Genomic DNA, 18,780 nt, shown 5'->3' on the forward strand with positions numbered 1-18,780 from the left:
CCATATCTTAGTGCAATTGGAGCTCTTATGTATCTTACAAATTGTACAAGACCTGACATTTCTTTTGCAGTTAATTTGTTGGCAAGGTTCAGCTCAGCTCCTAACAAAAGACACTGGAATGGGATCAAACACATATTTCGATACCTTCGAGGAACTACTGATTTAGGATTATTTTATTCTAACGAATCGAAACAAGATTTGGTTGGTTATGCAGATGCAGGTTATTTATCTGATCCACATAAAGCTAAATATCAAAATGGATATGTATTCCTAAATGGAGGTACCGCAATATCATGGCGTTCTCAAAAACAAACACTTGTTGCAACATCATCAAATCATGCCGAAGTGATTGCATTACATGAAGCTACTCGGGAATGTTTTTGGTTGAGATCAATGACACAACTCATTACTGATTCTTGTGGACTAGAACGCGATAAAAGTCCAACAACTATCTATGAAGATAATGTAGCTTGCATAACACAGATGAAAGAAGGGTATATCAAAAGTGACCGAACAAAACACATACCTCCTAGATTCTTCTCATACACTCAAAATCTCATTAAGGACAACCAGATTGAAATGAGATATGTTCAGTCCAGCAAAAACTCCGCTGACCTTTTCACCAAAGCACTTTCAACTGCTATTTTCAGAACACACATTCATAATATTGGCATGAGGCATGTTCAGAAGATGTAACAATTCAGGCGTTGCCTACTTGAGGGGGAGTCAACTCTATGCTGCACTCTTTTTCCCTTAGCTAAAGTTTTATCCCAATGGTTTTCTTTAGCAAGGTTTTTAACGAGGCAGTACTAGTTATTCTCTAATAAAATTGTCATCCAAGGGGGAGTGTTATAAAAGTTAAATTGGATGTTAATTTTATTATTATTATAGATATTGTATAGTGGATTTTTTGAGTATAAATATGTGTGTTATGAGTTTATAAAACACACACTAAATATATTCTCTCATATTCTCTCTATATATTTATTAGTAGTCTACAGTCAAGAACTAGGCCACTAAAGGTAGTTATAAGCCTACAAAATTATAACACTACTTAATTTGTCTGCATCTAAAGAGAATAATATATATAGATATATAGTCTCCTGCCGATACACATGTTTTTGCAACAACAATATAGATATATAGTCTAATAGTCTATAGAGAGAGACTATATATTACCATTTAAAATAGTTTAGTGGTTAGGATCCTGATATTCTTACAAGAAGATTCATTTTCAAACTTTGCTAGCAGCATATTTTGGGGTGGCCAAACAAAGTGTTGGAAATGGTCCCGAGATAATCCATTAACACCACATACGTCATCTAAAGAAGTGTGTTTCTTTTAATCCATTCGTACATACTTTTTCATTTTTTTTGTTTAAAAAGTAGAGGCAAAAATGTTACTTGTATGAATTCATGGTTTTGTAATTCGTTGTAATCCCTTCTAGCTTCTCGCTAGTTTGGGTGTTTGATTTTTAATTAAAGTTTGGCCGTTTATTTTAAAAAAAAAAACCACATACATCATAATCGGTTAGATCACAAACATAAGAGTAAAAAGACTTACCCTATCAGAATAACAGTAAACTATTATTCGTTTACTTTGTATTGAGTCTATATAAATTTTATGAAATGTAGACTTTGACATTTTCTAATCAAATCAAATGTCAACTTGACTTTTCGAACATGTGGATATTTGTTTATACCAAATATATGTACAAAGCAGTATACATGTGTAAGGGTATATATAGATACATTGTTCAATGAAGGGGTATATAGATATCTTCATCGGTAGGTTCTTTTGTTTACAATTTGCCATCAACCTCAAAATGTCTACTAAGGTAAATCCCTTAGTTTAGTTTTCGTTTCGCAAGTTTGTGTATATAGTCATCATTGCGAAACAATTTGTAAAAAGATAGTTTTGGTAATGTTACTAAGGATTCATTCTAGTATATGGTCGACAATATAATCAAATGCATTAGTTTAGTTTAGTTTCGGTCTCGTGTAAAATGAAGTAATGTTACTAGTATACAAGGCAGAACTTGAAATTTTTCTATGGAGTGAAAATTAAAAAATATTCTATGGGGCAAAAAATATAATCAATGACTGTAAATTTGGGGTCGACTAAAGTATAATTTGTTACTATTACATATCCTTGTACTAGTAACCTAAATGTCTAAGGGTCACAACCTCGTTTGTTACCACTAAGTACCGCTCATGCCGGTTAGTTTTAAAATTTTTAGTAGAAAATACCCTGTAAATTGATAGGATACCACTAAATTTTTAGTATGTTGTATAACAAGATCTAGATATATATAATACGAACAATTTTTTGATATATGTAAAACAGAAAATAGAGGTGAAAGTGAACATGCATTGTGAAAAATGCAAGACACAAGTACTAAAGGCAGTGACAAAAGTATTAGGCGTAAGTGAAGTATCAGTGGATCTTGAAAAACAAATGTTAGTTGTAATTGGAGATGTCGACCCTGTTTGTGTTGTAGCTCGCGTGCGAAAAACAGGAAAGATAGCTGAAATTGTAAGCGTTGGACCACCAAAGAAAATTGAACCCAAAAAAGAAGCCGAACCTGATAAAGAACCTTGTGCAATAGTCTGCCCACCACATCCTAGTTATTGTCCACCTCTTACCTATTGTTATGAGGCTTATCCTGCGATAGTCGTTGGACATCCACAATTACCATGTGAAAATGGAGGTTGCTCCGTTATGTGATGTGAATATGAAGTGCGAACTCGAGAGTGTTTATAGATCACGCATTCAATTGTATTTTGCTTTATTATATATTCATAAAGGAAGGATTTTTCATTGTGTAGTTAATGTTTTTAATTAGCTATGTGTGTATATGCTTTTTTCATCAGGAAATTGAAAATTGATTTGGAATATTATTAATGTTTTATATATTCATTAGGATTTTTCATTTTGTAGTTAATATTTTTAGCTATATATGTATATGCTTAGTTTGTTAATAATAGTGGTCTACACATAGATGTTAATGTTACAAAGAGATGAAGCTTACTTGTAGATATACTTGTTAATTATGAGTTAAACTTAGAAGTTGTCGTTTGTTTTTTCAATCTACGGATCTTATAATGTCTTATGTCTGCGAGTACGCATATTTTTTTACTGCAGATTGTTTGTTTTTCTGAATATATAAGATAAAATAATATATTATATTGTCTGCAAGCTCGGAGACTTAAAAATGTGCTCAAATGTGTTGCAGACAAGTCGGCAGACATTAAAACAAACATTATTCGTTATTCAACATACAGACCGTCAAGCCACATATTCTCTACAGACAAAAAATGATCATCGAGACAATAGAATATATAGAATTAATTTGTCCGCAAGGGGTATTGATATTGATAGGATTGAGTGTGTGTTTTGTGACTACCTCGAATCTATGGACCATGTTTTGTTTGATTATGTTGCTTGGGACATTTGGCATAAGATGCGCATTTGGGTTGACTCTCAAGTCCCTTCATTCAATTGTTGGGATGATTGGGTTCATTGGTTCGAGGGTTGGAGGGCCACTGTAACGACCTGGATTTTTTCGCTAATATATAGAAGATTAATATTTACATAATTAATGTTTCTAACATGTTAAGCAATCAAACTCATTAAGACTTGGTTATTTGGAATGAATTTTATACAAACGTTTGGACACCCAGTCTGTCTGACGATTCACGAACGTCATATATCGTAATAATTAATTAAAGGAATATATATTTGGATATATATATTTATGATTTGATTAAATGATATTTAAGTATCTCATTATGTATAATAACAATGAGTTATATATATAAGATGAGACTACTAACTTAAAGACTTCGAAACAATATACATATATGTAACGATTATCGTTGTAATAGTATTTCACACATATATATATGATATTAGATATGATAATACACCATGTTAACATGTTAACATAACAATTTAACATCTCATTTAAGTGTAATAACAATGGGTCAATTATGTTTAACAAGATCGTTAACTTAAAGGTCTCAAAACAACACTTACATGTAACGACTAACGATGACTTAACGACTCCGTTAAAATGTATATACATGTAGTGTTTTAAGATGTATTAGTACACTTTTGAAAGAATTCAAGACATATATCAAAGTACTTCTACTTGACAAAAATGCTTACAATTACATCCTCGTTCAGTTTCATCAACAATTCTACTCGTATGCACCCGTATTCGTACTCGTACAATACACAGCTTCTAGATGTATTTACTATTGGTATATACACCTCAATAATCATCTCCTTAGCAGCCCTAAATGATTAAGAAACATGTGGGAACCATTATTTGTAATCTAGTATCAATTATTTAGCAAGATTACAAAAGAACTTATTTATCATCCATTTTATCATGAATTATCACATAACATTACAAAAAAATCATTAATCATCCTTTAGCCATAAAAGACCACGACTACTAGCATCATTTTTACTCATTTTCATTCAATCTTACATACAATTCACTATCATAATTCACACACACAAGAGCTATAAGCAATCTCTCCATTTCTTACTCTTTAAACTCTTTTAAACACACATATTTCAAGTACTAGCAAGTCTTCATCAATTTGATCATAAACTAACTTCAAGAATACCTTGTTAACTCATCAACTCTACTCCTTTTTATCAAGGTAATAATCATATTCAAACTTTGGTTCAATTCCTATAAACATAACTATCTTAAATCAAGTAGCAATCTTACTTGAACTTGTTTTCGTGTCATGATTCTGCTTCAAGAAATTCCAAGCCATCAAGGGTATCTTTGAACTCAAGATATTCTCCTTATTTCTCCAGCAACTTTATTCATTTGATTTGAGGTAGTAACCTTATTCATAATCTTATCCGATTCATATTCATATAGCTATCTTATTTTGAGTTTATAACTAATAACAACAAGAACATAGTTTAGATTATTTCTAAACTTGTTTGCAAATAAACTTAATCCTTCTAACTTGACTATTTAAAATACTTCAATACATGTATCATGATTGTATGTCAAGCTAACATAAGGATATAAAACTTGTAAACACGAAGAACACCTTAAAATCGAATATACGCCGTCTTAGTCGAACGGGGGCTGTTTTGGGTTTAATTTTAAAAACCTATCTTAAACTTTGAATTAAAAGATTTTATTTGGTGAAAAATCTTATTTTATATGGATATGAAATATATCCAAAATCCATGGTTAAACTCTAAGTGGTAGTATGTTTTTCAAAAGGGTCATCAAGATGTCGTTCTTACGACGGATATGACTATCTTCTCTTATTTGACATCTAAGCTGTATTTTCTACTATAAACTTATACTTTTTTGTTAAGATTAATAATGTTGAGTTCGATACGAAACCATGGCAACTCGAATCACTCAAAACGGATTTGTAACGAAGAAATTATGGGTAAAACAAAATTGGATATTTTTCTTAATTTTTAGCTACGGACATGATTTATAAAAATGGATGCTAACCTTATCCTAGCTAACTTACCTTGTATCCTACATGTATTTATACATGTCTTGTTCCCGAACTTATGGAAATACAATTTATAAAAGTCGTGATTAAGTTCTACGACAATATATTATAGTCTTAATAAAGATCGTAAGGCACCATATATATATATATGACTTGATCACCGTGGATTCGTATACAAAGTTTTGACATATCATTTTGACTTCTTCTATATATATTATTGGAACGAACTATTAGACACCATTGGCAGTAATCTCGAGTTAGCTGTGGGTCGAAGTGGATTCCAAATATTATATACTTTGAGTTGTGATCGAGCCTGAGACATGTATACAATGGGTCGCGGACTGCTTCAGACAATATACATATTATGTGTCTTATTATATTAAGACAATATATTATAGTGTTAGTGAATTCTAACACAATATACGCATTTATATTTATATATATATTTATACTGTTGGACTATTGGACTATTGGACTACGAACGTTGGACTACTAACAATGGACAATTAAAATTATCACAAGTATCATAAGTATGAAATATTAATTATATATATATATATCTTGACACAAGAATATTATTATTAGGTTCGTGAATTTGTCAAAAGGCCAAGTCTTATCACCATCTATTCGGAAATCATCACAAGTGAGTTATAGTCCCATTTTTACTATCTAAATTATTTGGGATGAGAATACATGCAAATTTATAAATGTTTTACAAAATAAGCACAAGTTAATGAAACTACATTCTACGATTGTTTTGTTATACCGGATATCTGTACTTATTATTATTATTATGCTTGTTAACCTAAGAATTAGTGAAAAACACTAATTGACGCGAATCCTAAAGGTAGATCTACGGGCACCAACACCCCCATTTTCGAATAGTGGAAATGCTTTAGTACTTCGAAGAGTTCTTGTCATACATTTGAATAGTGGAATGTATGATGCCAGATATCTTAAGCGCTCTATGTTAAGGTCGGTTACCAGGCGACTCATCGTATGAATGATTTTTGCAGTTGTAATGATCCTGCGCATTTAATTAAATGAAATCTTGTGGCTTATTAAATGTTATGATTATTATATAGAAATTAAACCTATGACTCACCAATATTTTTGTTGACGTTTTAAGCATATTTATTCTCAGGTGAATATTAAAAACACTTCCGCTGTCGTATGCCAACCCAAGGTCAAGATTTGGAGTCGGCATAATTGTTTATATTGTTTAAACTTGCATTCAGAGTATTTGTTGTAATATATTTGATCATATTGTAATGGGTTGTGTAAAAACTTATTTATTTGAGGAGATTGTCTTTGATAGACAATCTAAATTATGTCATTAAGACCTTTATTCAATAATAAAGGTTATGGTTGTTTTTAAAAACGAATGCAAGATTTGAAAAACGTCTCATATAGAGGTCAAAACCTCGCAAAGAAACCAATTAATATGAAACGTTTATAATTAATATGAACGGGGCATTTCAGTTGGTATCCGAGCGTTGGTCTTAGAGAATCAGAAATTTTTTCATTAGTGTGTCTAACTGATTTTTGATGCATTAGTGAGTCTGGACTTCGACCGTAATTATTTTAAAAATGATTGCTTAATATAATTATTGGAAACATAAGATTATTAACATATAAATATTATAAGATATATCATTCTCTTAATGCCTGCTATTATGTGATAGATGACTTCATCCGATCATATAAGCATCTCTAGTGATTCAGATTTTATTTACTTATCAAGTGATTCGGAGGCTGAGTCAAAGCGTACGACTTATGAACCAACGGAAAAGTTAACTTTTGGTGCTACCATTAAAGTGAAAAATTGTTGGGAAAATTGGGAAGATTCATAATTGCCATTAGAGGTTCCAGAAGAGGATCCAGAAAAAGATCCCGAAGAGGAACCCGAAGAAGAGGATCCTGAAGAAGTTGTGGAAATTACTGAACCACAACGTGATTTGGGAAAATCTTTGGTTGTTATACCCGATCCCAAACCCGATGAACCTATTATGACCCAAAATGTTTGTGATCATCCACCTGAACCACCTAAGAGACCAGTTTATAAAATGACCGCTCGTATAAGGGCTGTTGGTTTTGCCCCCAAACAATTAGCCGAAAGAACCAATTGGGAGGAATTGGAAAAAGAACTATCCAAACGAAAATCCAAACGTTTGGCCGAGAAAGAAACAACGTCAACATCTAAGAAATCTCGCCGTTCTTGAACCATCGGCAGCTATCATGTATTCCATGCATTGTATAATATGTATTATATTGTGTGTTTAAGTTTGTAAGAAAATCCGCAATATAATTTTCCTTATGATTGTATAATAATAAGAATAAGCATGGAAGGTTTATTATTATTATTACAACTTATTATTACGTAGTAACGTAATAACTTACCATAGTTTTTCATATTAGAATTTTAGTAGTTAACTTGTGTGTTAGCTGCTAAGTATGAACATTATTATAGTTATAAAACGCTAATATGAAGAAAAAGCTTTTATAATAATAAGTTCATATTAAGCTACAAAATACTTTTTGGCTACTTCTAAAATTCTATATGATTAACTCAGTCTGCTATTTTTGAAGGAAATGGCTCCTCCAGCTACTAGACAACAACAATTGAACACAGAAGAACTTCAAGCTTTCGCTGCAAATATGGCTGCAGTGGTGAATGCAATGAACAACAATAACCAATCGGGTTTCAGCAGTGGAGGAAACAATGGCAACCGGGTAGGATGTTCCTACAAAGCTTTTATGGCCTGCAAACCCAATGAGTTTGAAGGAACTGAAGGACCCGTTGGACTAAAGCGGTTGACAGAGAAGGTTGAAGCCGTGTTCGCAATCAGCAACTGCGCAGAAGAGGATAAAGTTAAGTATGCCACACATACTTTCAGGGGTACTGCTTTGACAGGGTGGAATACCTATATGGATTACGTAAGACAGAATACCGCCTACGCACTTCCATGGTCCGCTTTCAAGCACATGATGACGGAAGAGTACCGTCCCAGAACCGAAATCAACAAGCTCAAGACAGAGCTTAAAGCACTGACAACCCAAGGGTTAAATGTCACTACCTACGAGCGACGTTTCAATGAACTGGCTTTAATGTGTCCTGGAGCATTTGAGGACGAAGAAGCAAAAATTGAAGCATTCATAAAAGGGTTGCCGGAACGAATCCAAGAGCATGTAGGTGCTAACGATCCTGCAACAATGCAGAAACCGAGCCGTATAGCCCACAAATTGATAGGCCAAATTACAGGAAGGATAAAGAAAGAAGCGGCCGAGGAGGCCATAATGAAACAAGGAAAAAGAAAGTGGGAGGAAAGCAGTGATCAGGGTCACCAGTACAACAACAACAATCAAAACAACAACTACAACAACAATCGCAACCACCCCAACAACAACAATAATCGCAACAACAACCGCAACAATAACCGTAACAACCATCCCAATAATAATAACAACAATAACAATCCCAATCACAATAATAACAACAACAAACGACTCAACAACAATAACCCTAATAATAATAACAACAACAACAACAACAACAACAACAAAAGGCAAAGAACTATATGCCCCAGGTGTGATACGTTTCATCCGGAATGGTTTTGTAGAGAATTATGTACCAAGTGTAATAGGAATGGCCATATTGCGGCAAAGTGTGAAGTCTACGGACCAAATAGAAACAAAGGAGTAAATAATGCCGGAACAAATAATAACGGCGTTGTTTGCTATGGATGTGGAAAACCGGGCCATACCATAAACCAGTGCAGGAATGGAAATAGGCAAGGCCGTGGGAGAGCCTTCAACATTAATGGGGAGAAAGCACAGGAAGACCCGGAGCTTGTTACGGGTACGTTTCTTATCAACAATACACCTGCTTATGTTTTATTTGATTCGGGTGCCGATAGAAGTTATATGAGTAGAGAATTTTGTGCCAAATTAAATTGTCCGTTAACGCCTTTGGATAAAAAGTGTATAGTTGAAGTAGCAAACGGTAAACTAATTAAGGTTGATAAAATTTGCCGAAATCGAAAAATTAGTTTAGTTAGCGAAACGTTTGCAATTGATTTAATACCGGTGGAATTGGGTAGCTTCGACGTAATTATTGGAATGGACTGGATGTCCAAGGTGAAATCCGAAGTTGTTTGTCATGAGAAGGCGATTCGCATTCCGAGAGAAAACGGGTTACCCTTAATGGTGTACGGAGAAAAGGGTAATGCCAAATTAAATCTTATTAGTAGTTTGAAGGTGCGTAAACTAATAAAAAAATGTTGCTATGCCATACTAGCACACGTCGAGAAGGTTGAAAAAGAAGAAAAGAAAATCGATGACGTTCCTGTTGCAAGAGAATTTCCTGAGGTGTTTCCGGACGAATTACCGGGACTACCTCCACACCGATCCGTTGAATTTCAAATAGATCTTGTACCAGGAGCCGCACCAATAGCTCGTGCTCCATATAGACTTGCACCCACCGAAATGAAAGAATTACAAAGTCAGCTACAAGAATTATTAGAACGTGGTTTTATCCGACCGAGTACGTCACCATGGGGAGCTCCAATTTTATTCGTTAAAAAGAAAGATGTGTCTTTTCGCATGTGTATCGATTACCGTGAGCTGAACAAAGTAACCATCAAAAACCGATACCCTTTACCCCGAATCGATGACCTATTTGATCAACTCCAAGGTTCGAGCGTATACTCCAAAATCGACTTAAGGTCGGGTTATCATCAACTGAGGGTTAAAGAAGCCGATATACTAAAAACAGCCTTCAGAACTCGTTATGGCCATTACAAATTCATGGTTATGCCATTCGGTTTAACCAATGCACCCACAGTTTTCATGGACCTTATGCACCGAGTATGTAGTCCATATTTAGATAAGTTTGTTATTCTCTTTATTGACGACATCCTTATCTATTCGAAGAATAACTAAGAACACGAATAACACTTGAGACTTGTGTTAGAGTTGTTAAGAAAAGAACAACTTTATGCTAAGTTCTCTAAATGTGCTTTTTGGTTAAATGAAGTACAATTTCTTGGCCACGTAGTCAGTAGTAATGGAATCAAAGTTGATCCCGCCAAGATTGAAGCCATCAAAAATTGGGAGACCCCGAAAACTCCAACACAAATGTAACATCCCGCCTTTTTCCGTTTGCTTTTCCGTTTAATTATTTAAAGTCTGTTATATGATTATAACATCCCTCGTTAATACGCGTTTTAAAAATATCTCGTTTAGGTAATTCACGCAACCACAACCGAACTCGAGGGACTAGTTTCGCCAAGGGAGCAAAGATGTGACTAGCTTTTGACTAGTCAACACCCACCTCCCCATTCTTTTCCATTTTCATTTTCTTTTTCTTTTCATACTTCCACATTTTCTTTCAATTCTCCATTTCAAAGATTTATCATCTAAATCAAATCGATCAAGCTTCAATCCAAACAAATTGCATATTTGGAATCCTTGCAACTTCCTCTTCGATTCCATACCGATTTCATTACATTTGGGTAACTTTCTAAAATCACTAGATTTTGTGTTCTTAATATTTTTAACTTATAAAGTTGTTAATTAGTGTCTATGGCTCAAGTCTAACATGAATATATGATTTATATGTTCGATCTTGTTATTTTGGTAACTAGCATGAACTTGAAACTTTGGTGTGTTTGATTTGGTGATTTGGTTGTTTGAATGATGTTAAATGTTATAAATGCATGTATTAAATGTGTTCCTAACATCACTAGCTTCAATTTGATGTGTAGGTTGCTTTAGAAAACTCCATAAACTTGATTAGTGATTTTGGTGAATTTGGATTAGGGTTTTGATGAACTTTAAATGCATTTTTAATGTATTGAATGCCATGAATTGTTATTGGTAAGTGGTTAGTTAGATTGTATGTTTGATTACCTACGAAACGGCGTGTCATATGTATGCATTTAATTCCCGAATCATAAATGTGCATTTATGAATTTGAAGCATTTATGGTGTGCATTGATTGATCATTTAACTTGGAAAGTCGATTGTTGCAAATGATGTTTTTGGTTGGTGAAATGTATTTTGTTGTGTTCTTTGTCAAATTACCTTTCTAACGATATAAGATATGAGTCCTAAGTGTTAGCGGTTTGTGATTTATGCTTGAAAGAGTTTTGATTTGAGACTTGGACATTTGAGACTGACCAGGTACAAGCACACGTTAAATGCCGCGGCGCGGCAGTCTTGGGTCGCGGCGCGACCTAAGGCGTGTCCAGGTACTGACCTAAATGGTCAAATTATGAAAAATGTTTGGCACGCTATGGACCTCTGATTCACATGTAACTTGTTCTAACATGCTTATATATGAATAAAAACCTCAGAAAAATAGTTCGGGACCCGACCCGAATGTGTTGACTTTTTCGTTGACTTTGACCCGACCAAAGTTTAACTTTTTGTCAAACTTAACCAAATACTTATACAATCATTCTAACATGCTTTTATACTTGTACCTTGCATGAAACTTGATAATTTGATTCACATGCTATAATGATCGAGTCGTAACGAGCCATAGGACTACTTGAACACTTTGACCTGTCGTGTTTACCGTTATTGATACAAACCTATTTGTTTAGGTCAAGACTAGCATTCGTTCTTGCACACGTTTACTTGTTGAAGTACTTTTACATACGTGCACACAAGGTGAGATCATAGTCCCACTTTTACTCTTTTGAACTTACATTTAGGATGAAAAACATAAACGTTTCTTTTTACTAAGTGAACACAAGTACAGGAAAACAAACATTCTACATACGAGTTTGAACAAAAATCCTCAATTCGATTATCATTAGTTACACTTGCCGGGTGTAAGCGAGAACTTATGTTATATGGCCATATGGGTTTGACAAACCCTCATTCAAACGGTTCGCTACCGTTTACGAATGGAATATATTTTCGAGAAACAGTGTATGTTCTAACACTATTGTGATGGGGTTCTATGGAAGGAATGTTAAGCATTGATAATTGGGTGCTCGTGAAATAAACTTTTAAAATGTACTACTATTATATCAATGTTACAAATCTTGTGGTTCACTTGTACTTACTTACTTAAACCTATGATTTCACCAACGTTTTCGTTGACAGATTTTTATGTTTTTCTCAGGTCCTTGAACGTTTTGTGATACATGCTTCCGCTCATTACTTTTGATACTTGCTTGGATGTCGAGTATATACATGCATACATGGAGCATCTTTTGGCTACTTTTAAATCGTGTCGCATAGATTTCAATTATACTTATAACTTTGTAACGTAACTTTTGGATGAACGATTCTTGTAAACTTGGGAACAAATCTTAACTTTTGAAATGAATGCGACATATTTTTTGGTCAATCGTTATTTTAAAGACTTATGACCATGTAATGGGACCTAAGTAGTCGGCGCCGTCAATGACGATTTTGTCGGGTTGCTACAGATGGTATCAGAGCGTTGGTTGTAGGGATTTAGAGTTTATTGGTGTCAACTCCGAGTCATAGGGTACAATAGTGATTCTAGACTACAACCGGCATATAGACTTGAAGTAGGAATTACTTGACTACTTGTGCATTATACTCGAACTCTTCTATCATATCTAATTCTTATTCAACCTTAATCTCACGTTACTTGATTTAATTGACGCGCCACCTTGACTATATGAAATAGTGTCGAATGCACATATGAATTAGGGTAATATAATTTCCGGGATTATATTACGGTGACTCATATGAACATTCCGACATTGTGGCATAAAGAATTTAAGGCGAGTCAAGGAAAATTTTTCACTCTATCCTTATTCCATATCATGATTAGTATAATTGAAAATACTAATCAACGGTATTCTTGTGTTTTGAAGGAACAATGCCTCCTAGTCGTGTGCTACGCCATGAGACTCCCGAACATGCCCTTCAACGGATGATAGCCACTGCCGTGGATGCGGCCATGGTCGGTCACTCCTCCAACAACAACAATAACAACAACCACAACAACAATCAAGGAGCCGGTAACTCAAGCGAGGGATGCTCCTATAAAGCCTTCATGGGGTGCAAACCTCATACTTTTGATGGGACCGGGGGACCGGTTACTCTCACTCGATGGTTCGAACAAACAGAGGCCGTCTTTAGAATAAGCGGTTGTCGAGACCAAGATAAGGTCAAATACTCCACTCACACTTTCGCTGGTGTCGCCCTCACATGGTGGAACACCTATGTACAATCGGTGGGTACCGATGAAGCTCACGCCCTCTCTTGGGCCGACTTAAGGGAAAAGGTGATCGTCGAATATTTCCCTCATGAAGAAACCCGAAGGCTCGAACAAGAGCTAAGAACTTTGAAGGCGGTCGAAAACGATCTCAAGGCTTATAATCAACGATTTTCCGAACTAGCCTTGATGTGCCCAAACCTTGTGAACCCCGAAGCTTTAAGGTTTGAACTTTACATGGATGGTCTCCCAAAGAGCATCAAACACGGGGTAATGTCATCCAAACCCACTAATCATTAAGAAGCTTTGAACATGGCCCGCAGGTTGATAGAAACGGTGGATGAAATTGTAGTGCCGGCACCTAAAGCCGAGGATAAGTCGGTTAACAACAAAAGAAAATGGGAAACCCCCCAATCAAGCAACAACAACTTTGCCAAGAAGCCTTACACCTCCGACGGCAAGAAAGGTTATGCTGGAAACCTACCTCTTTGCAACAAATGCAACAAGCACCACTTTGGTGAATGTGGCAAGCTAATTTGCCATCGGTGCCAAGGAGTTGGTCATAAGGCCAACGAATGTAAAAGTGTCGCCCCCATCGCTCGAAAGGGGCCCAATGCACCAAAAACGGGCACTTGTTACGAATGTGGCCAAATGGGCCATTATAGAAATGCATGCCAGAAGAAGAAAGATAACCCCAATACGCACTGCCGAGCTTTCAACATCAACACCGAGGAAGCCCGAGATGACAATGAATTAGTCACAGGTACGTTTCTTCTCAACAACACTTATGTTACTTGTTTATTCAATTCGGGTGCCGATAAATGCTTTGTATCCAAGACTTTGATTCATTCTTTTAGCACTCCACCACTTCCACTAGATACCACTTATACCATTGAAGTGGCCAACGGGAAACTATTAAGTGCCGACACATATTACCGGGGGTGTACGTTAAACATTTTGGGTAATGAGTTTGAAATTGACTTGATACCCATGGAACTAGGAAGCTTCGATGTAATAATCGGTATGAATTGGCTAGCCAAAATGAAATCTCACATCCTTTGTGATCTTAACGCAATCCGGATTCCTATCGAGAACGGCGAACCTTTGATCGTCTATGGCGATAAGAGTTGCACCGGACTCAACCTCGTTTCATGCATTAAAGTTAGAAAACTACTCCGTAAGGGTTGTTTTGCGATCCTTGCCCACGTTAAGAAAGTCGAGTCCGATGAGAAGCATATCGATGATGTGCCAATTGTTAGTGACTTTTCCGATGTATTTCCCGACGAATTGCCTGGTCTTCCACCTCATCGACCGGTAGAATTCCAAATCGATCTTATTCCGGGAGCCACACCCGTAGCACGTTCACCATATAGACTTGCTCCATCCGAAATGCAAGAATTGCAAAGTCAAATCCAAGAACTACTTGACCGTGGTTTTATCCAACCTAGCCATTCACTATGGTGCGCTCCGATTTTGTTTGTTAAAAAAAAGACGGATCCCTACGAATGTGCATTGATTATCATGAACTAAATAAATTGACGGTTAAGAACCGATATCCTCTTCCTCACATCGATGACCTCTTTGATCAACTACAAGGGTCTTCTGTATATTCGAAAATCGATCTCCGCTCGGGTTATCATCAATTAAGGGTTAAGGGGGAAGATTTCTCCAAAACCGCCTTCCGGACTCGTTATGGTAGTTATAAATTTCTTGTAATGCCATTTGGTCTTACTAACACACCGGCGGTGTTCATGGATCTTATGAACCGCTTGTGCAAACCGTATCTCGATAAATTCGTTATTGTGTTCATCGATGACATCTTTTTCTATTCTAAAAGCGAAGAAGAACACGAACAACATCTCCGACTTGTGCTTGAACTCTTGAGACAAGAAAGACTCTATGCCAAATTCTCCAAGTGTGAATTTTGGTTGAAGGAAGTTCAATTTCTTGTCATGTTGTAAGTGATCATGGTATTAAAGTCGATCCATCGAAAATCGAAGCCATTAGTAAATGGGAGACTCCTACTACTCCTACTCACATTCGTCAATTTTTGGGTCTCGCCGGATATTACCGTAGATTCATCAAGGATTTCTCTTTGGTTGCTCGTCCTCTAACCGCGTTAACTCATAAGGGAAAGAAATTCGTTTGGGCAACCGAACAAGAATCCGCATTTTAAATCTTGAAGACGAAGCTAACCACCGCTCCTATATTGTCACTTCCCGAAGGCAATGATGATTTTGTTGTGTATTGCGACGCCTCGAAACATGGTTTTGGGTGTGTATTGATGCAACGAAAGAAAGTCATTGCTTATGCCTCTCGATAACTCAAAATTCATGAACGGAACTATACGACACATGATCTCGAACTCGGAGCCGTTGTCTTCGCACTTAAAATGTGGAGACACTATCTTTATGGAACCAAAAGTACCATCTTCACCGATCACAAAAGCCTTCAACACATCTTCGATCAAAAGCAACTAAACATGAGACAACGACGGTGGATTGAAACTTTAAACGATTATGATTGTGAGCTTTGTTACCATCCCGGGAAGGCAAACGTAGTAGCCGACGCCTTGAGTCGAAAACAAAGAGCGGATCCTCTTCGTGTCTGAGCTTTAAACATCACCATTCACACCAACCTCAATAGCCAAATTCGTGTAGCCCAAGACGAGGCTCTTAAGGATGAAAACATCTCTCTCGAACACTTGAACGTCCTCACCTCTCGATTCGAAGTTAAGGAAATCGGACTCCGATATTTCGCCGGAAGAATTTGGGTACCTAGTTATGGGGGCTTGCGAAGCCTTATTTTAGACGAAGCCCATAAGTCATGATATTCGATTCACCCCGGTGCCAATAAGATGTATCACGACCTCAAAGAACAATATTGGTGGGCGAACATTAAAAGGGACGTTGCTACTTATGTTGGAAAGTGCCTAACTTGCTCCAAAGTCAAAGCCGAAAATCAAAGACCATCCGGACTACTTCAACAACCCGAGATCCCGCAATGGAAGTGAGAAAGGATAACGATGGATTTTATCACCAAACTACCAAAGACGGTTGGCGGTTATGATACTATTTGGGTTATTGTTGACCGACTCACCAAATCCGCGCACTTCCTAGCCATGAAGGAAACCGATAAAATGGAGAAACTTGCACAACTTTACATTAAGGAGATCGTAGCCCGACACGGTGTACCGTTATCGATTATCTTCGACCGAGATGGCCGTTTTGTTTCTAGATTTTGGCGTACCTTACAAGAAGCGTTGGGGACGCGTTTAGACATGAGCACCGCATATCATCCACAAACCGATAGACAAAGCGAACGCACAATTCAAACTTTGGAAGACATGCTACGATCTTGTGTTATCGACTTTGTAAAAGCTTGGGATAAGCACTTGCCTCTCGCCGAATTCTCCTACAATAATAGTTATCACGCGAGTATTAACGCCGCACCATTCGAAGCTTTATATGGCCGAAAATGTCGTTATCCTCTTTGTTGGGCCGAAGTAGGCGACAAATAAATCACCGGACCCGAACTCATTCACGAAACAACCGAGAAAATCGTTCAAATCCGAGATAGGCTTAGGACGGCCCGAAGTCGTCAAAAGAGCTATACCGACAAATGACGCAACGACCTCGAATTTCAAGTCGGTGATCACGTAATGTTAAAAGTCGCACCTTAGAAAGGTGTAATCCGTTTTGGGAAACGCGGGAAGCTAAATCCATGGTATATTGGTCCTTTCGAAATCTTGGAGCGTGTCGGAACCGTTGCTTATCGTTTAGATCTTCCATCTCAATTGAGCTCCGTTCATCCTACCTTTCATGTATCCAACTTGAAAAAGTATCTTGCCGAACCCGATATCGTCATCCCTCTCGAGGAACTTACTATTGATGACAAACTTCATTTTGTGGAAGAACCGGTTGAAATCGTGGACATCTCAGTCAAGACTTTGAAACAAAGCCGAATCCCGATTGTCAAGGTTCGTTGGAATGCCAATAGAGGACCCGAGTTTACTTGGGAAAGGCAAGATCTAATGCAAAGGAAATACCCTCACTTATTCCCGATTCCGGAAACGCAAGATTCCGAGAAAGAAACAACGACTACTACGCCTACTTAAATTTCGGGACGAAATTTCTTTTAAGGAGTAGGTAATGTAACATCCCGCCTTTTTCCGTTTGCTTTTCCGTTTAATTATTTAAAGTCCGTTATATGATTATAACATCCCTCGTTAATATGCGTTTTAAAAATATCTCGTTTAGGTAATTCACGCAACGTCAACCGAACTCGAGGGACTAGTTTCACCAAGGGAGCAAATATGTGACTAGCTTTTGACTAGTCAACACCCACCTCCCCATTCTTTTCCATTTTCATTTTCTTTTTCTTTTCATACTTCCACATTTTCTTTCAATTCTCCATTTCAAAGATTTATCATCTAAATCAAATCGATCAAGCTTCAATCCAAACAAATTACATATTTGGAATCCTTGCAACTTCCTCTTCGATTCCATACCGATTTCATTACATTTGGGTAACTTTCTAAAATCACTAGATTTTGTGTTCTTAATATTTTTAACTTATAAAGTTGTTAATTAGTGTCTATGGCTCAAGTCTAACATGAATATATGATTTATATGTTCGATCTTCTTATTTTGATAACTTGCATGAACTTGAAACTTTGGTGTGTTTGATTTGGTGATTTGGTTGTTTGAATGATGTTAAATGTTATAAATGCATGTATTAAATGTGTTCCTAACATCACTAGCTTCAATTTGATGTGTAGGTTGCTTTAGAAAACTCCATAAACTTGATTAGTGATTTTGGTGAATTTGGGTTAGGGTTTTGATGAACTTTAAATGCATTTTTGATGTATTGAATGCCATGAATTGTTGTGGTAAGTGGTTAGTTAGATTGTATGTTTGATTACCTACGAAACGGCGTGTCATATGTATGCATTTAATTCCCGAATCATAAATGTGCATTTATGAATTTGAAGCATTTATGGTGTGCATTGATTGATCATTTAACTTGGAAAGTCGATTGTTGCAAATGATGTTTTTGGTTAGT

The 18,780-nt window shown here is 36.3% G+C and overlaps 1 protein-coding gene across 1 annotated transcript; it reads left to right on the forward strand.

The window, feature by feature from the left end:
• Window positions 1-1,748: 1,748 nt before the first annotated feature.
• On the forward strand, window positions 1,749-2,855 carry LOC139898166 (heavy metal-associated isoprenylated plant protein 2-like). Its single transcript, XM_071880882.1, has 2 exons — window positions 1,749-1,837; window positions 2,347-2,855. Exons 1-2 carry the CDS (start codon window positions 1,760-1,762, stop codon window positions 2,725-2,727), a joined length of 459 nt encoding a protein of 152 aa, XP_071736983.1. The 5' UTR covers window positions 1,749-1,759; the 3' UTR covers window positions 2,728-2,855.
• The last annotated feature ends 15,925 nt before the right edge of the window (window positions 2,856-18,780 follow it).

Source organism: Rutidosis leptorrhynchoides, chromosome 3, assembly GCF_046630445.1.
Source record: "Rutidosis leptorrhynchoides isolate AG116_Rl617_1_P2 chromosome 3, CSIRO_AGI_Rlap_v1, whole genome shotgun sequence".
NCBI classification, from domain to species: Eukaryota; Viridiplantae; Streptophyta; class Magnoliopsida; order Asterales; family Asteraceae; genus Rutidosis; species Rutidosis leptorrhynchoides.